Raw genomic sequence first — 20,000 nt, 5'->3', positions numbered from 1 at the left:
CAGCCATAAGTATTCAGAACCTTTGCTGTGACACTCATATTTAACTCAGGTGCTGTTCATTTCTTCTGATCATCCTTGAAATGGTTCTACGCCTTCATTGGAGTCCAGCTGTGTTTGGTTATACTGACTTGATTAGGAAAGCCACACACCTGTCTATAAAAGACCTTACAGCTCACAGTGCCTGTCAGAGTAAATGAGAATCATGAGGTCAAAAGAATTGCCTGAAGAGTTCAGAGACAGAATTGTGGCAAGGCACAGATCTGGCCAAGGTTACAAAAAAGTTCTGCCTCACGTAAGGTTCCTAAGAGCACAGTGGCCTCCATAATCCTTAAATGGAAGAGGTTTGGGACGACCAGAACCCTTCCTAAAGCTGTCCGTCAGGCCAAACTGAGCAATTGGGGGAGAAGAGCCTTGGTGAGAGAGGTAAAGAAGATATTTTTACCAACACTGATGGATTAGTTTTAGCATGTTAAATAGATGGAAGGTGATGAATATCAAAGTGGCCTTTGCATCCATCGAGTTTTTTTATTTTTTTTGGATATACCTCTTCGAAGAAAAGGTTTGGACAGCCCTAGCATACAGTGGGGGGGATGGTTAAAAGCGTACCTGTGTCACAGTTTGGAGGTGAAGGCCAAACCAAGGCTTTGTTCTGTCATGAGCCATGTTGTCACTGAAGAGCCAGTTCAATGTGTGTTGCCCTCTGTCGTACACAGATTAAGCCTTGAACTACAGTTGCTAAGAAAATGTGTTGGTCTGCTTTAAAATTCTGAGGAACAAATGAATGAACACTAATTATTGTATTTCACTGGGGGTGAAACCCACAGGATAACCTAGATATTAATAATCACCCATCCTCTGCTGCCATAGAATTGTATATATTTTTTTTTTTGCATAGAATACAGGTCACAGTTTTATTTGGGTCATTGTTCTGTATCCTCCTCCTTGAGCCGTCACCTTATCGTGGTGGAGGGGTTTGTATGATCCAATGACCCTAGGAGCTAAGTTGTCTGGGGCTTTATGCCCCTGAAAGGGTCACCCATGGCAAACAGGTCCTAGGTGAGGGACCAGACAAAGCACGGCTTCAAAAACCGACGAGTACAATAAATGGTTTCAGGTTTCCCTTGCCCGGACGCGGGTCACCGGGGCCCCGCTCTGGAGCCAGGCCCGGAGGTGGGGCTCGAAGGCGAGCGCCTGGTGGCTGGGCCTGTACCCATGGGGCCCGGCCGGGCACAGCCCGAAAGGGTAACGTGGGTCCCTCTTCCCATGGGTTCACCACCTGTGGGAGGGGCCATAGGGGTCGGGCGCAGTGCGAGCTGCGCGGTGGCCGAAGGCGGGGACCTTGGCGATCCGATCCCCGGCTACAGAAACTGGCTCTAGGGACGTGGAATGTCACCTCTCTGGCAGGGAAGGAGCCTGAGCTGGTGTGTGAGGTCAAGAAGTTCCGACTAGATATAGTCGGACTCTCCTCCACGCACAGCTTGGGCTCTGGTACCAGTCCTCTCGTGAGGGGTTGGACTCTCTTCCACTCTGGAGTTGCCCACGGTGAGAGGCGCCGAGCAGGTGTGGGTATACTTTTTGCTCCCCGGCTCGCCGCCTGTCCGTTGGGGTTCACCCTGGTGGATGAGAGGGCAGCGTCCTCCGCCTTCGGGTGGGGGGACGGGTCCTGACTGTTGTTTGTGCCTATGCACCAAACACCAGTTCAGAGTACCCACCCTTTTTGGAGTCCTTGGAGGGGGTGCTGGAGAGCGCTCCCGCTGGGGACTCCATCGTTCTGCAGGGGGACTTCAATGCTCACGTGGGCAATGACAGTGAGACCTGGAAGGGCGTGATTGGGAGGAACTGCCCCCCCCGATCAGAACCCGAGCGGTGTTCTGAGATTGGACTTCTGTGCTCATCACTGATTGTCCATAACAAACACCATGTTCAAGCATAAGGGTGTCCACACGTGCACTTGGCACCAGGACACCCTAGGTCGCAGTTCGATGATCGACTTTGTGGTCGTGTCATCGGACTTGCGGCCGCATGTATTGGACACTCGGGTAAAGAGAGAGGCTTGAGCTGTCAACTGATCACCACCTGGTGGTGAGTTTGCTCCGATGGCGGGGAAAGATGCCGGTCCGACGTGGCAGGCCCAAACGTATTGTGAGGGTCTGCTGGGCACATCTGGCGGAATCCCCTGTCATAAGGAGTTTCAACACCCACCTCCGACAGAACTTTGCTCATGTTCCGGGAGACGCGGGGGACATCGAGTCCGAGTGGACCATGTTCCGCGCCTCCATTGCTGATGCGGCCGACCGGAGCTGTGGCTGTAAGGTGGTTGGTGCCTGTCGTGGCGGCAATCCCCGAACCCGTTGGTGCACACCAACGGTGAGGGATGCCGTAAAGCTGAAGGACTACTATCGAGCCTTTTTTTTTTGCTGAGTGCTGATTCACTTTTTGAACTTTTGAGTCATGATGACTAGTTTAGTTTAGCTGCCGATTGTTGTCAGCTTCGGGATATGCCTGGTTGTGTGTCCTCTCTGAAGTTTCTTTTTAGGGTTGCACAGTGCCAACACGAATGTATAAGTGGACCTCGAGGACACGAGCAGATGCATTGGAATGGTGCCTCCTGAGGCGACCACGCCAGCATGAACTAGCAGTCCCTCGACTGACTGTTTTTTACATTTCTCACTTCTCCTCACTCCCCGCTATCTCGCCGCCAGTCCCTTTTCAACGTGTACACAATTGCGGCAGTGGATTTATCTCAATTGGTCGGCAAAACCCAAATCTATTACTTCTGCCAAATTTCTGCCATCTATGAGGTATACTTTTTGTATACCCCTGGTTTCACACACCATTTGCTTGTAGAAAAATGTGCAACTGTGACTCTGTGTGATATTGTTTGAGCTTTAACATTTAGCTGAGAGACCGTGAGACTGAGACAGTCTAAAATGCCTAGCTGTGAAATGTGTCTTTCTAGATAAATGTTCGTGTGACCACCATGGATGCAGAGCTGGAGTTTGCCATTCAACCAAACACCACTGGAAAACAGCTTTTTGATCAGGTCAGAAGAATCATTGGTTTTCTTCACACATGATTTGAAAGAAGTTTTTCCATATCATTCTTTCTGTTGTGAAAGGTGGTGAAGACAGTGGGGCTACGGGAGGTCTGGTTTTTTGGCCTCCAATATGTGGACAGTAAGGGCTACATCACTTGGTTAAAACTTAATAAAAAGGTCAGTGGCCCTTCCGTTCCACCCAGAAATGCCATTTTTCTGTATCATGATCATACAGACCCTTTCCAAAAAATGTTAATATCAATAAATAAATACATTTCCATAATTCCATTAAAAAAAGTTTCACTTTCATAGATTATAGATTCAGGGCCCAAAATTTAAATAAATAAAAGTATTTATTTTTTATTTATTTATTTTTTACATAATTTTGGCTTCTAGCTCAAACGCACAATCAGGAATTCAAAAAAATTAGAATACTGTGAATAAATCACCATTTACTTCTGTTTTTGTAGGCGGGGGGGGGGGGGGGGGGGGACAAAGAAATTAGCGTCATATTCAATCAATAAAAATATGGTACTTTCAAAACGATATGTTCATCTTCAAGACTGGGTTGAGGAATCCCTTTTTTCAGCCTGTGGCATTGCCTGGGAGCTATGGAAGCCCAGATGCTTGCTGTCAGTTCTTCTTTGTTTTTGGGTCTGGTGCCCCAAATTTTGCTCTTGATAGTAACCCCATAGATTCTCAATGGGGTTGGTTTAGATCCGGTGGGTTGGCTGGCCAGCCAGTCAAGCACTGGGATGGTATGGGCATCAAACCAGGTTTTGGTGCTTCTGGTGGTAAAGGCAGGGGCCAGGTCCTGCTGGAAGATGAAATCTGGATCTCCATGCAGATCCTCAGCAGAAGGAATCATGAAGTCCTCTAAAACATTCTGGTATACTGTTGCAATGACCTTGGATTTAAGAAAGCAAGAGTTTACCAACACCTGGACTGGACATTGCACCCCAAATCATGGCTGACAGTGGATATTTCACACTGGACCTCAAGCAGCTTGGGTTCTGTTCTTCACCCGTGTTCCTCCAAACCCTTGTACCTTGATTCCCAAATGATGGGCACACTTTACTTTCATCTGAAAAGAGGACCTTGGACCACTGGCCAACAGTCCAGTCCTCCTCCTCCTCCTCCTTGGCCCAGTTGAGACACTTCGTACGTTTGCTCAGGCTCAGAAGTGTCTTGACCTGAGGAACACGACAGTTGTAGCCCATCTCCCGGATGCGTCTGAATGTGGTGGTTTTTGAAGCTGTGACTTCCGCCTCATTCCACTCTTTCTGGATCTCTGCTAGATTCTTGAATCTTCTCTGTTTGACAATCCGCTGAAGCCCACGGTCATCTCTTTTGCTAGTGCATCTTCTCCTGCCACATTTTTTTCCTTCCACTAGACTTTCCATTGATATGCTTGGACACAGTGCTCTGTGAACAGCCAGCCTCCTTTGCTATGAACTTAGCTTACCCATCCGATGGAGGGTATCAATGATGGGCTGATGGGCCAGTTGTCAAGTCTGCAGTCTTCCCCATATTGAACCCAACTGAGACAATTGAACTAAACTGAAGCAATTTAATGACACCTGGGGAAACCTGTGCAGGTTTAGTAGATGATTAGTGTGTGACACTCAATTTAAAACATTTATGGCCTGCAAAATTTGGGCTGGTTTCTTAACAGTATTCTAATATTTGAATTCCTCATTTTGTGGGTTTTATGAGCTAGAAGCCCAAATTCTGTAAACATAAACGAATACAAACTTCAAATTGTGGGCCCTGAATCTATAATCAATGAAAGATTAACTTTTTGAATGGAATTATGGAAATAAACCTTTCCATGATATTCAAATTTTTTGGAAAGGGTCTGTATATTTTTTTTCAACCCTTGCTGCTCCACATTTATATCTGCATGTTGTTGTCCAGGTGACTCAGCAGGATGTAAAGAAAGAGAACCCACTGCAGTTTAAGTTCCGAGCCAAGTTCTTCCCGGAGGATGTTTCAGAGGAGCTCATCCAGGAAATCACCCAAAGACTTTTCTTCCTTCAGGTAAGCCTCAGCCTCTGCTCACTGTGTGTTTACGCCACTTAGTTAGCTAAATACTATCGTTATGCTGAAAGATAGATTTAGTAGTAAGTTGTATTTGTTGTCTTTTGCTGTTTTGACAGGTGAAGGAGGTCATCCTGAATGATGAAAACTATTGTCCCCCTGAAACAGCAGTGTTGCTCGCCTCATATGCTGTGCAGGCCAAATATGGAGACTACAGCAAGGATGTCCACAAACATGGCTACCTTACACACGACCGACTGCTGCCTCAGAGGTTCACTATACTTTCTGAGCATGTCCTCCAAATAAAGCTATTGTTTGCTGGTCCACAGTCTTTGTTAATTGTGTGTGCGCATGCAGAGTGCTGGAGCAGCACAAGCTGACCAAGGAGCAGTGGGAGGACAGGATCCAGACTTGGCATGAGGAACACAGAGGAATGCTCAGGTCTGTGACATAAAGAGTAGGTGTGCTTTGGACATGTGTCATGTACAATAAGAATGTGTGTTGTGGACTAATTGTTGTGGGGTAAAGCACATGTGATCATGGCCTTTTCTTCTCAACAGAGAGGACTCTATGATGGAGTATTTAAAAATAGCCCAGGACCTGGAGATGTACGGCGTCAACTACTTTGAAATAAAAAACAAGAAGGGCACACAGCTCTGGCTGGGTGTGGATGCACTTGGCCTTAACATCTATGAGCATGAAGACAAGTACATGACAAATCCTTATTGTATTATTAGTATTATGATCGTGAAAACAATGAACCTAAGTGTATGCGACTTGGGGAATCAAACAGTCTGTTGATAAGAAAAAGAACAATCCACCGTCCTCAATGTGTTGTTGCCCTTCAGGTTGACACCAAAGATTGGCTTCCCCTGGAGTGAGATTCGAAACATCTCCTTTAACGACAAGAAGTTTACTATCAAACCCATTGACAAGAAAGCACCGGTGAGTGTCGAAGCAGTGAACACCATTCCAGCTTCCAACGCACAAAAAGCAGGTCTTATCAATGGTGCTATACTTCACTGTTGTCTGCAGGACTTTGTGTTTTACGCTCCACGACTTCGCATCAACAAGCGCATCTTGGCGCTCTGTATGGGTAACCATGAGCTGTACATGAGAAGAAGGAAGCCTGACACCATCGAGGTGCAGCAGATGAAGGCTCAGGCTCGGGAGGAGAAGCTTCAAAAGCAGATGGAGAGGTACTTCACAGTTCCTGTTTAAAAGTGCCATGAACAAAGCAGTTTCTATCAGGTCAAGAAGCTGACATTTACTAGCTGTTGTCCACTAGAGGAAAGTGCTGAATAGCTATTCTAGAGAGAGACTCTAAAAGTCTCTAAAATACATCAAATGCTTGTTATATCCTCATGTACTTTGCATTCCAATATGTCAGGACCCAGCTGGAGAATGAGAAGAAGAAGCGAGAGGCTGCAGAGAAAGAGAAGGAAAGGATTGAGCGTGAGAAAGATGAACTCATGGAAAGGCTAAGACAGATTGAAGAGCAGACCGTGAGAGCCCAGAAAGGTACTACAGCATGGAAAGTGTAAAGCCTTCTCTTTGCAATCCCTTATTTCCAAAACTTTGCACGCTGTGTGAAATGTAAATATCCATCCATCCATCCATTTTCTGAGCCGCTTCTCCTCACTAGGGTCGCGGGGAAATGTAAATAAAAATACAAATTCTTACAAAGCCACAATGTATTCATTCGATAGAATACAGAAGCTATGAAATACAGTAAACCCTCATTTATTGTTCAGGAAATCCCTGCAATAAATCAAATCTGCAAAGTAGCAGTCAATGATTTATTATAATTTACAAGTTTCACATATGCAGTTCAATGCCACTATGTGAAACACCATCTATTTTAGGTGTGTCTGCTCTGCTTGAGAGATATGAACAACACTCCAACCGTTCCTCACACTTGACGGTCTTGGCATTGTAGTCAGCGAAAAGCAGTTTGGGAACCCAGAATTAACTACGGCGATGTTTTTAACTACAATACTGTAGTTGTCGAAATCCAACTAAACATTGCTCTATACTTTCATTTGTTTCGGTCGATATTGTTATGAATATGTCCATTAGGTATTCGTCCAGCTAAGGTTGGTATTTGTGAATTTATTCGTAAATTCCGACTGTGACTGACAATGGCTTGTTTTAAATGGTAACTTTCCAGTCATGTTATTGTATCTGCAAGCAATTTGGTGACTTAACAAACATATTAGTTGAGATTACTCAGTAAGGTATTTCCTCCCACATCCCCAAAACATGCATGGTAGGTTGATTGAAGACTCTAAATTGCCCGTAGGTGTGAACGGGAGTGCGAATGGTTGTTTGTTTATATGTGGTCTGCGATTGGCTGGCGACCAGTTCAGGGTGTACCCTGCATCTCGCCCGAAGATAGCTGAGATAGGCTCCAGCATGCCCGCGACCCTGGTGAGGATAAGCGGAGTAGAAAATTGAAGGGTTTCTTTTTCTGCCAAGAATAAGAGCCTAATTTACCATATGATTCATTGCTGGCACATTAAAATCACAAAGCCAAAAAAGCTAACCGTATCAGAGATGTACAGGTGAGTAACCGCGCACTACACTGACTAAAAGAAAAATCTGTGAGGCACTGAACCCGCAGTAAGTGAACCGTGCTATACAGTAGCGAGGGTTAACTGTATTGAAAGTGACATTTTCTATCTGTGTGGATGGGTGTGTCTCTCTCCCTTTCTGTTGTTTCTCTATCTGTGTGTTCGCGCATCTGTTTGTGTTTTTGCATGTTGTCAGAGCTTGAGGAGCAGACACGCCGGGCCGTGGAGCTGGACCAAGAGAGAAGGAAGGCGCGGGAGGAGGCTGAGAGGTTGAACAAGGAGAGACGAGTAGCAGAAGAGGCTAAAGGCGAGCTGGCCAAACAGGCAGCAGACCAGCAGAAGAACCAGGAGCAACTGGTGTGTGTGTCTTTGTGATTGCATTGTTTTTCTACGTAGTTTTATTCGTGTCTATCGTTTGTTTCAAGGCTGCAGAACTAGCTGAATTCACAGCCAAGATTGCTCTCCTGGAAGACGCCAAGAAGAAGAAAGAGGACGAGGCCACAGAATGGCAACACAAGGTGCAGCTCACTTCACCGCAGTCCAGAAAAACGCTGACATTGACTGTGTGCTCTTATTTGCGCTGCTCCCCCTTATGCAGGCTCTTTCAGCCCAGGAGGACCTAGAGAAGACCAAAGACGAGCTGAAGACCGCCATAAATACGTTCCCCACCTCCGTGGGCGGCCACGCAGAGAGCGAGCACGACGAGCAGGATGAAAACCACGCCGAGGCCAGCGCCGAGCTGTCCAACGAGGGCGTCAGCCAACTCGATCTACGCAGTGAGGAGGCTCGTGTCACCGAAGCCCAGAAGAACGAGCGGGTCAAGAAGCAGCTCCTGGTATGTTCTGCTCAATTTCATTAAACCCAAAATGACTCAAAGAATTTAAATTTACGTTCTGCTCCTCTCTCGTCGTCTTAGACTTTAAGTTCAGAGTTGGCCGAAGCCAGAGACGAAACCAAGAAGACTCAGAACGATGTCCTGCATGCTGAAAACGTGAAGGCGGGCCGGGACAAGTACAAAACGCTGCGTCAGATCCGGCAGGGCAACACTAAGCAGCGCATCGATGAGTTTGAGTCCATGTGAAAAGAAGACCCAACATTCTCCAAAATGGCTGCATGCTTTCTCATTGATAACTGATGCACTTCGCCTCTAGCCCCCCTCAAACAAATGTTGACCTTTTCTCCTGTCAGCCTGCCAAAGTTGTGCTCCTTGTGAGATGTCTACCATGTGTGGGATAAGACACTGTCACACCAAAGAGGAATACACTGGGTTCTTTTCAAACAAATCCCTAGAAAGCTAAAGGTCAATGATCTCCAATTCAGTATGATAGTTCTGTTGTTCGCTCCACTTTTGTTTCATTTTATCGCTAACACCTTGTTTTTAATCCACTGTCCCACACTTCAGAGGTGAGACACCATGTGTCATATTGTCATTCATGTTTCATTTAAAATTGTTCTCCAGTGTTTCCTTTCAAACAGGATTCATTTTCAGATTTTGTTGGGAAAAGAGACACCCGGTCTGTCACTTTCAGGTGTTGATGAATGAAGGTAGCAAAGGTGACAAAGGGAAACTGTTACACAACAAGCCTCCAGCTTGAAAGTGTTACCAACATAAGCTAGTTGATGGTTGCGTCCTAGTGTGGCTCCCAAATGTGTTCGAAGTGGTGGTCTCAGCACGTGAAAATGTGGAACGTATGAGGCCTGGCAGAAATCTTCAGTCCTGGTAATGTTTGATGACAGGGCCCTAACCATCTTGTCGCAAAAACATGGAGGTGGACCTCCAGCTGTGCTTGAGACAAGTGTGAAGATTTACTGTAATACGTGACATTTACAAAGGGGGGATATTTTCATTTGAACCTGGTGTATGCTTAGTGGTTACCCGTTACAACAGGTGTTAAACAGATACTGCTTGTATGATTTCAGGATAAACATCCTTTGTGCAAACAAAGTGCTGTAGATGTTTGAAATGAATTAACAGGAAGATGAACATGTTTTATTTTTAAATTAACAGTACATTGTGGTATTGTAAACAGTCAGTACATACTGTATTTGTTATGCTATACTTGACAGCTGGTGCAGGTTTTTTTTTTTTTTTTTTTTAAAAGGTGTTATAAAGCACTTGCCTGCCCTTTGTGTTTAAAGTGTTTGCCATAGCAGGAAAAATAGCATGTGCTTCCAAGACCATTTTTGAGTTGCATTCACAAAGCTTAAACCTGCCAGTTATTTCCTTGGAAGCGGGGTGCTCCAGTTGACTTGAGGTACTTCATGTTCTTGGCCTGCCCAACTAAGATAGCTTGTTTGCAATGTTCTGGCACCAGCTGTCACAGTTTGCTGTTCTTCATTTCAGAGTCAGTATGTAAGGATTGTTTGATACATGGTTTGCAAAACTTTGGGTTGGATCACCAATAAAATATTTTAAACTTGGCAATTTGTCTTCTGTTATGAGCAATAAAGCAGCAAGTCAATGATCAAAACTACAGCAAAGTGAACTAATTCTAGTTCACTTTGGTGAACTTTGTATTCACAAGCCAACACAAATGCCACAAACAAGAAAAGCTGAGTAATTAGACTAACTACAGTAAACACCTGAGACGTGTTAATGTAGAGAAGTAATTGCATGAGCAGAAAAATGACAGGGTCCTTTGTGGAAGCAAAGCAAATTTAGTGTATTGCATACACAAGGTAACTCAATGTGCTCTATATGATTAAAAGCATTTAAAAACAAAGGGGGGAAAAGATAAAACAGGAAAAATAAAAGTACAATTAAAACTGTGTACAGTGCAGGAAATATTTAAAAGTGGAAATGCTCTTAAAAGTATGGGGGGGGGGATTTTAACCTGGACTTAAAAACATTCACGCTTGGGGCTGATGTTGCTTCTATTGGCAACTTATTCCATTTGTGTGCAGCATAATAGATAAATGCTGCTTCACCATGTTTGCTTTTGACTGTGCTCCACTATTTGACCTGAGTCTGTCAATCTCAGAACCCTACTGGGTTTCTATTCCATTAGCATTTCTTTCATGTATTCAGGACCTAAACCATTTTGGTTTATAGACCAGTAGCAGAACTTTAAAATCTATTCTAAAGCTGACTGGGGGCCAGTGTAAAGACTTTAGAATTGGAGTAATATGCTCTGGCCTCTATGTTCTGATCAGAACCTGAGCTGCAGCATTCTGAATGAGCTGCAGCTGTTTAATGCTCTTTTTGGGGAGTTCAGTCAGAAGACCATTAAAATAGTCAAGTCTACTTGAGATAAAAGCATGGATGAGCTTCTCCTGGTCTGCTTGACACATGCAAGCCTTCACTCTGGATATGTTCTTCAGATGGTAGAAGGCAGTTTTTGTAATTGATTTAATATGACTGTTGAAAGTCAGGTCGGAATCTATCAGAACACCAAGGTTGTGGACTGGATCTTTGGTTTTTAAAGAGAGTGACTCCAGGTATTTACTAACAGCAATCCTCTTATTGCCAAAAACAATTATCTCAGTTTTGTTGGGGTTTAATTTAAGAAAATCTTGGCTGATCCAGTTATGTATCTGTTTTAGACAGTGGCACAACACCTTTTTACAATTGAACTGTAGTCATCTGGAGATACTGCTAGATATAACTGTCATCTGCATAGCTATAGTATAGTCAAAATTAAAGTTCTGAAGACCCAAGGGTAGCATATACAGGCTGAACAGGAGGGGTCCAAGAACTGATCCTTGAGGGACCCCATAGGTCATTGCCATTCGATGAGATTGAACACTTCCAGTCGTTACAAAATAACTCCTTTCCTCCAGGTAGGACCTGAACCATTTAAGGACTGTTCCATTTAGCCCTACCCACATTTCCAACTTGTTCAGCAGTATATTATGATCTACTGTATCAAAAGCCAAACTGTGATCCAACAAGACCAGAATTGACACCTTTCTCACGCCGCGTTTCATTGGTCCCTTCCCCATTACCAAGATCATCAATCCCACTTCCGTCCAATTGCAGCTTCCATGAAAATTCATCCCACATTCCACATCTCTTTGCTGAAGCCTGTGTCCACCTGCGCCCTAAGCCCTCCAGCCGAACCACCTCCTACCCCACCCCCTCCCCCCGGGTGATTGACGACCATCCTCGACGTGAGGTCTAGGGGGAGGGGGTTCCAGTACCTTGTCGACTGGGAAGGGTACGGGCCGGAGGAGTGTTCTTGGATTTCCCGGAACCTCATGCTCGATCCTACTCTTTTGGACGACTTCTACAAGGCTCAACTGAGGAAGCCTGGCAGGACGCCGGGAGGCGTCCGTTGAGAGGGGGTTGCTGTCATATACTGCCCTGCAGTTCCATTATTGGAGCCGGGAGGGTGCTTTGTGTCCTCTCTCTCTCCCCCACCCCTCTCTGTTTTCAGCACCTGTCTTAAATCAGCCTCATCGCCACCGGTGTATATAAGCCTGCCTGTTCCAGGAAATCCTCGCCTCCGTATTGCAACCTCTCCTAGTGGTACCACGGCCCACCTTATGTCAAGCGCGCTATACTGTTCCTCGCCTTCCTTGTTAACTTGTGTCTCCTCGTTTCCAGTGCTCACCTGTGTTCCTGACCCATGTCCTTCCTGCCATCAAGCCAGTCGCCTGTTCTGTCCACTGCCTACCAACTGTCCACGCCGCCGCCTGCCAACACATCCAGAGCCACCTCCATAACCTTTGCTCAATAAACTGTTCATCATTTTACATCTGCCTCCGCCTGCTCTTGGGTCCAGCTACTCCCCCCACGACAGACTGAACAAAAATGTAAACATTAAAAACGGAGATACGTACAGTATGTAGCGTGTTTTCTAACGTTGCTAGGCGTTGAAGCTTATAAAAAGTATTTATAAAAAACAAGCGTGAGCTCTGTTGATTTGTGAAAGCCACAATCCCCAATTAAATTTAAAATTAAAAACTAAAACAAAATTTCCAGAGGAAATTTGAGAAACTGGAAAGGTTTTTTTTTTACTTTCACCGATCTCCCGACTGCATCTCCGGAGCTCAGCCACAGTGATCTTTGGGTTCTTCTTTACCTCTCTCACCAAGACTCTTCTTCCCTGATTGCTCAGTTTGGCCGGACGGCCAACTCTAGGAAGGGTTCTGGTCATCCCAAACGTCTTCCATTTAAGGATTATGGAGGCCACTGTGCTCTTAGGAACCTTAAGTGCAGCACAATATTTTTTGTAACCTTGGTCATATCTGTGCAATTCTGTCTCTGAACTTCAGGCAGTTCCTTTGACCTCATGATTCTCATTTGCTCTGACATGCACTGTGAGTTGTAAGATCTTATATAGACAGGGGTGTGACTTTCCTAATCAAGTCGAATCAGTATAATCAAGCACAGCTGGACTCCAGTGAAGGTGTAGAACCATTTTAAGGATGATCAGAAGAAATGGACAGCACCTGAGTTAAATATGAGTGTCACAGCAAAGGGTCTGAATACTGATGGCTGTGTGATATTTCAGTTTTTCTATTTTAATAAATCAGAAAAAAAATCAATTCTGGCAATATGGGGTGCTGTGTTTACATTAATGAGGAACAAATGAACTTAAATGATTTTAGCAAATGGCTGCAATATAACAAAGAGTTAAAAATTTAAGGGGGTCTGAATACTTTCCGTACCCACTGTATAATGTATAGTATAAATTAGCTAGTTAGGAAATAAAAACGATACAATTATAAGCAGTCATTGAAATTGCATATCTACACTACATTTAATCAACAGTCACACGCAAAAAGGTCCAGTGTGCATATTTATTTCTCTACAGTATCTTTAAAGTCTGCAGACATTATGAGCACAAATAACAGTTAATTGGCAACACAAGAGAAGTCGTTACTTGTGCTCATCTGAACAGCAGACGCTTGCATATCAAAATAAAGGCCCCCCGTTCAAAATAAAACCACCGCATATTTTGATTTCATAATGTAGTGGAACACTGGCCTGACTATGGTGCGGGCCGCGTAGGGTTCAGTTCCCACTCAGTAATGCTGTGAATGTGGGAGTGAATGATTGCCTGACTTCCCTAGTTATAATGTGGATGTGCACACGTATGCAACCAGATTATCTCAGTTATTTACTTTTACTTCCCCTTTTGAAAAGATTTTTAAAAATTCTCAACTGAGTTGTACAAGTCATAGGTCACATTTTTGGTGGAAGACGTTTTAAAATTATCTTGATCTCAGTTTTTAATATCACAAAAACCTGGCATTTGAACAGTGTCGACTTTTTACATCCACTGTATTTGCAGGCTGTTGGGCAGACAGTGAGGTGAACTACTTTGAAGACACGCGTTTTAGTTTGAAAATAATGGAAGGGCTTCCATTTTAACTGAAATGGCTTTAAACAATAATGAAATCCTTTTAGGCACACTAGTGTAAACGCTCTCATTTGCACTACTGAGTTGCATAGTGTATGTAAGAGCATTTCACTAGTGTGTGTGAGAGGTAATCCTGAATTATGTCCCAGACAGCCCCTCATAGTGTCCTGCTTTCCCAGCTTTCATCTGTGGTGGTATTTGGGAAACGTATCACAAAACAACAAAAGACTAAGTTTAGGAAAAGAACAGATCTGCTAATGATCCCAAACAAACCAATCTATGATATTCAGTGGAGGTAATGAGTCTGAAACTTTTTCATTAATCTTCATCAATGTAACATGATGGCAGAAAAATGAACTCAAATGTCCACAGAAACATTTTCCCAGACAATTTAAAGAAATATGACAACTAACTGATTGGGAGATTCTGCATCATGCTGCAAGCAAGAAGACCCAAAACACACTGCCAACACAAGAAAGTAGTTAATCAGGGAAAGCAAGTGGAAGGTTTTAGACTGGCCAATCAATCTCCAAACTTAAACCCTATAGAGCATGCATTTTACCTGCTTACTGAAGGAAGGAAACCCAAAACAAACAAAACTAAAACAGGCTGTGGTGAAAGCCTGTCAAATTATCTTTAAATACACTATACACTACAGAAACAAACGTAACTAAAAATAATAATAACCATTTTGTTTCTTAGAGGTACTCTTTAATGAACAATCACAGCTACAGTTACAATAGTAAAATTATTACAGAGTTGTTGGAGTGAACTTTTAATGCTGCTGAGTCAAGTCGGCACAAATACACATGCATAAATCAAAAGGCGCGGAAACATGCACAACAGTTAGCTGAACATAGTTCAGAGTATCAGATGTGTCGTAAGCACGATGCCATGAAGAGGCATTACTTTGGACCCACACTCGGACGCCAAACTGACACATGGTGCCAGCAGGCCCGGGTGAAGGCGCTTCTTTGTTACACACATTTTTGGATTTGCTTCTTTTCGACAGCATCCCAGGTCAGGTACACAGGCTGCAAAAAAGGCAGCTTTCGTTCTCAACACTTTACACTGGTCAAGAAGGACTGCGCCCCCTCCACAAAGCTGAACTTCCACATTTCTTTCAACAGAGATGCTGCAGAAAATAAGCAGTTTTGAACCAAAAATCCCAAAAGCAGTTAACATACCTACACAAAGTAGGCCCAGAACTGCCTTTGAACACAGGATTTTTCCATAATAGTACATGAGTTGGAACATACTTACTACATCAAGAGTGTGAGCTACACACGGAGTGACAAGTTAACATACTGCATCACATCGGTGACTCAGTTCCTGATACAATTTGTATCAAAAATGGCTCATCGGGGATTGTGCTGGAATCTGTGACAGATGACTAATTAAATATATTTACATGACATGTTTACACGAGAGAGATTCTGTCTGTCACAGATTCCAGTCAACCCAACAGAAAGGGCCACACAGATCTATATAAATAAGTGTATTTAGTGTATATGTATAGGTATACCAGAGGTGAGACCAAGTCATTCCTTTGCAAGTGACATTTAAGTCTCAAGTCGTTACCCTCAAGTCCCGAGTCAAGACCCAAGTCAAGACAAGCAAGTCCCGAGTCAAGTCATAAGTCTTACACTTTGAGTTTTGAGTCCTTTCGAGTCATTTTAACACCAAAGTAATAATATATTTTAATATATGTCATATTTATATATTTAATTAATATATTTTATTGTCGTTTGTGCCTTTTCAAAACCAATCAATAGTACGTTTTCAATTATTCTATGAAAAAGTATACAACATGCTATGACTTACTTTTTCTCACTCTATTTCTGAAGTGACATTGACAGACCTGTCACAAATGAGAATGTGTATCCACTAGTGCTGTAAATAGTAATCGAGTATCCTACTGGCAATTCTATCGAAAAATCAAGTAATTGTCTAAAATATTTTTTTGTTTGGTTAAAGAGCAATTATAAATACACAAGAGAAAATGAGATATTTCACTTAATGATGAACGAATGATTGGTTTCCTCTTTCAATCAACAGTATTTTTTCTTAAATTCAGATTGTGCATTTAGCAGGAAACTGCATTTACTTGTCTACAAACATTTCTAGTCTGGCAATTTCAAACATAAATACAAATAAATAAAACAAGAATAAATAGTTTAAACTTGGCATTTCTTGTTACAAAAACAAGGCATTATTTTTAAAAAGAGGAACACATGTTTGTCATCTTGTTATAAAGGCACAATTTTATCCTTGGTATCTCAGTCGGAACAATCGGAGCACTACATGAAAATGAAAAGGACACAAAGAAGAATGTTGCTTCATGTCGAATAGATGCTAGCTTTGTGCTGATCGGTAAATAAATTGAGTTAAAAAAAAAGAAAAAGAAATACAAGACTGATTCTTGATAACACTGCACTGATAAACCAGACTGTAATGAACAGGAAGCCCAGACAGGGCACGCCCGGTCTACCGTGTAACTATTTGCGTGAGCACTCACAAAGCTAACTGCTAATGCTAACAAAAATGAGCATACATGACGTTTGGCATGTTGAGCTATTGAGAGAGAGAAGTGCAGAGTGTTATATGGCAATACTTCAGTAAACACGGCAAGTCTTTTCAAGTCACTGCATGGGCTCGAGTCCAAGTGAAGTCACGAGTCATTGCTGTTCAAGTCCAAGTCAAGTTGCCAGTCTAGTCTAGTCTAGTCTAAGTCTCAACTCAAAAGTCATCAAATGCATGACTCGAGTTTGACTTGAGTCCAAGTCATGGAACTCGAGTCCACACCTCTGAAGTATAAAGTATACAGTGCCGTGAAAAATTATTGGCCCTCTTCTCAAATTCTTAATGTAAATATCAGACAAATATAACCCGAGTGAACTTAAAATGCAATTTTTTTTTTTTTTTTTTTTTTTTTTTTTTTTTTTAAAATGGTGATTTCATTTATTAAGGAAAAAAAATATTCAAAGTTACTTGGTCATGTGTGAAATTGTGTGTGTGTGTGAGAGAATTACCCCCTTGTTAAATCATGAATTAATTGTGGCTAATCACAACCTTTGGTTCATTTTCACTGATCACACACAAGCCTGATTACCAAATGCAGCCCTATGGGGGGCACAAGCCAGTGCAAACTGTAGGCCGGTCCCAATGCAGAGAGGAAGGGCTTCCGTCTTAAAACTTTGCCAAACAAATATGAGCGTTCATCCAAAGAATTCCATACCGGCTTGGTCGTGGCCCGGGTTGACAACGTCCGCCACCAGTGCCGTCAACCTGCAGGACGCCGGTGGAAATTCAGCTACTGTGGGTAGAAGACGAAGAAGAGGTGGAAAGCGGGTTCTTTGGCAGAAAGAGAAGAGGAAAGCACAGAGCCTCAAACTGAATGTGGAGACTTTGAATGTTGAGACCATGGCAGGAAAACCTCAGAAGTTGGTTGACATGATGATTAGGAGAAAGGTTGCTATATGGTGTATCCAGAAGAGCAGGTGGAAAGGCAGTAAGGCTAGAAGTTTCAGGGCAGGGTTTAAATTATTTTACCATGGTGTAGATGGGAAGAGAAATGGAGTCAGGGTTATTTTAAATGAAGAGTTAGCTATGAATGTCTTGGAGGTGAAAAGTGTATGAGATCGAGTGATGAGGCTGAAACTTGAAATTGAGGGTGTTATGTATAATGTGATTAGTGGCTATGCCCCACAGGTAGGATGTGACCGAGAGGTGAAAGAGAAATTCTGGAGCTAGACGAAGTAGTTCTGAGCATCCCAGACAGAGAGAGAGTCGTGATTGGTGCAGATTGTAATGGACATATTGGTGAAGGAAACAGGGGTGATGAAGAAGTGATGGGTAAGTACGGCATCCAGGAAAGGAACCTGGAGGGACAGATGGTGGTAGACTTTGCAAAATGGATGCAAATGGCTGTAGTGAACACTTTTTTCAAGAAGAGGCAGGAACATAGGGTGACCTACAAGAGCGGAGGTAGAAGCACGCAGGTGGATTGCATCTTGTGCAGACGATGTAATCTGAAGGAGGTCACCGACTGTAAGGTAGTGGTAGGGGAGAGTGTGGCTAGACAGCATAGGATGGTGGTGAGTAAGACGACTCTGGTGGTGGGGAGGAAGGTTAAGAAGACATAGGCACAGCAGAGAACCATGCAGTGGAAGCTGAGACAGGAAGAGTGTTGTGCGGCTTTTCGGGAAGAGGTAAGACAGGCTCTCGGTGGACAGGAGGAGATTCCAGAAGACTGGACCACTACAGCCAAGGGGGATCAGAGAAACAGGCAGGAGAGTACTTGGTGTATCTTCTGGCAGGAAAGGAGAGAACGAGACTTGGTGGTGGAACCTCACAGTACAGGAAATCATACAAGGAAAAAGGTTAGCTAAGAAAAAGTGGGACACCGAGAGGACCGAGGAGAGGTGAAATGATTACATTGAGATGCGACATAGGGCAAAGGTAGAGGTGGCAAAGGCCAAACAAGAGGCATATGATGACATGTATGCCAGGTTGGACACTAAAGAAGGAGAAAAAGATCTCTACAGTTTGGTCAGACAGAGGGATAAAGATGGGAAGGCTGTGCAGGAGGTTAGGGTGATTAAGGATAGAGATGGAAATATGTTGACTGGTGCCTGTAGTGTGCTAGATAGATGGAAAGAATACTTTGAGGAGTTGATGAATGAGGAACATGAGAGAAGGAAGAGTAGAAGAGGTACATGTGGTGGACCAGGAAGTGGAAATGATTAGTAAGGGGGACGTTAGGAAGGCATTAAAGAGGATGAAAAATGGAAAGGCAGTCGGTCCTGATGACATTCCTGTGGAAGTATGGAAGCCTCTAGGAGAGGTGGCTGTGGAGATTTTGACCAGCTTGTTCAACAGAATTCTAGCGCGTGAGAAGATGCCTGAGGAATGGAGGAAAAGTGTGCTGGTGCCCATTTTTAAGAACAAGGGTGATGTGCAGAGCTGTGTTAACTATAGAAGAATAAAGTTGATGAGCCACAGAATGAAGTTATGGGAAAGTGGAGGCTAGACTCAGGACAGAGGTTCAGTATTTGCGAGCAACAGTATGGTTTCATGGCTACCACAGATGATTATTTGCCTTGAGGATGTTGATGGAAAAGTACAGAGGTCAGAAGGAGCTACATTGTGTCTTTGTGGATCTAGAGAAAGCCTATGACAGACTACCCAGAGAGGAACTGTGGTACTGCATGCGGAAGTCTGGAGTGGCACAGAAGTATGTTAGAATCGTACAGGACATATATGAGGGCAGCAGAACAGTGGTGAGGTGTGTTGTAGGTGTGACAGAGGAATTTAATGTGGAGGTGGCACTGCATCAGGGATCAGCCCTGAGCCCCTTCCTGTTTGCAGTGGTGATAGGGAGGCTGACAGATGAGGTTAGACTAGAATCCCCGTGGACCATGATGTTTGCAGATGACACTGTGATCTGCAGTGAAAGCAGGGAGTAGGTGGAGGAACAGTTAGAAAGATGGAGGCATGCACTGGAAAGCAGAGGAATGAAGATTAGCCGAAGTAAGACATAATATATGTGCATGAATGAGAGGGGTGGTGGGGGAAGAGTTAGGCTATGGGGAGAAGAGATAGCAAGGGTGGAGGAATTTAAATACTTGGGGTCAACAGTCCAGAGCAATGGCTTACATTGAAAAGGATGACACGCTGTGGTGACTCCTAACGGGACAAGCCAAAAAGAAATGTAGAAGAAAGAAGACACCCAAGCCTGATTACCTCCAGACCTGTGCAATCAAGAAATCACTTAAACAGAATCTGTCCCAACAAAATCAAGTTGGACAAAAGATCTAAAAAAAGCTGTAACAAAATGACATGATCCAAAAAATTTCCAGACTAGTCGAGAAATAAATAACCCATCTATCAGTCTGGAAAGGGTTACAAAAGCCGTTTCTAAAGCGTTAGGATTCCAGTGAACCATAGGGAGAGCCATTATCCTCACATGGAGAAAATATGGAACAACGGTGAACCTTCCCAGGAGTGGCTAGCCTACAAAGATTACTGCAAGAGAACAGC

At 43.6% G+C, this 20,000-nt stretch overlaps 1 protein-coding gene and 1 long non-coding RNA gene across 3 annotated transcripts in view; both read left to right on the top strand.

Annotated features, from left to right (window-relative positions):
- Positions 1-10,071, top strand: part of LOC133489920 (radixin) — a 32,600-nt gene extending 22,529 nt beyond the window's left edge. Inside the window, exons 3-15 of one of the 2 annotated variants that reach the window (XM_061799215.1) lie at positions 2,960-3,043; positions 3,119-3,214; positions 4,955-5,077; positions 5,197-5,348; positions 5,435-5,518; positions 5,638-5,784; positions 5,926-6,022; positions 6,113-6,276; positions 6,468-6,598; positions 7,847-8,007; positions 8,076-8,168; positions 8,249-8,485; positions 8,567-10,071. In XM_061799215.1, coding sequence (XP_061655199.1) covers positions 2,960-3,043; positions 3,119-3,214; positions 4,955-5,077; positions 5,197-5,348; positions 5,435-5,518; positions 5,638-5,784; positions 5,926-6,022; positions 6,113-6,276; positions 6,468-6,598; positions 7,847-8,007; positions 8,076-8,168; positions 8,249-8,485; positions 8,567-8,731 — 1,734 coding nt within the window. In that variant the 3' untranslated portion in view covers positions 8,732-10,071. Of the gene's footprint in view, positions 1-2,959; positions 3,044-3,118; positions 3,215-4,954; positions 5,078-5,196; positions 5,349-5,434; positions 5,535-5,637; positions 5,785-5,925; positions 6,023-6,112; positions 6,277-6,467; positions 6,599-7,846; positions 8,008-8,075; positions 8,169-8,248; positions 8,486-8,566 lie in introns of those variants that run through there. The other variant, XM_061799226.1, reaches the window with a different exon arrangement.
- A 1,022-nt stretch (positions 10,072-11,093) lies between these two features.
- Positions 11,094-13,534, top strand: LOC133489936 (uncharacterized). Its single transcript, XR_009792054.1, has 3 exons — positions 11,094-11,430; positions 11,630-12,118; positions 12,197-13,534. It is a non-coding gene; the product is annotated as an uncharacterized LOC133489936 (long non-coding RNA).
- The last annotated feature ends 6,466 nt before the right edge of the window (positions 13,535-20,000 follow it).

Source organism: Phyllopteryx taeniolatus, chromosome 1 (genome assembly GCF_024500385.1).
Source record: "Phyllopteryx taeniolatus isolate TA_2022b chromosome 1, UOR_Ptae_1.2, whole genome shotgun sequence".
Taxonomy (NCBI): domain Eukaryota; kingdom Metazoa; phylum Chordata; class Actinopteri; order Syngnathiformes; family Syngnathidae; genus Phyllopteryx; species Phyllopteryx taeniolatus.
Note: the sequence above shows the minus strand (reverse complement) of the source record. Positions and strands in the feature narration are given on the sequence as shown.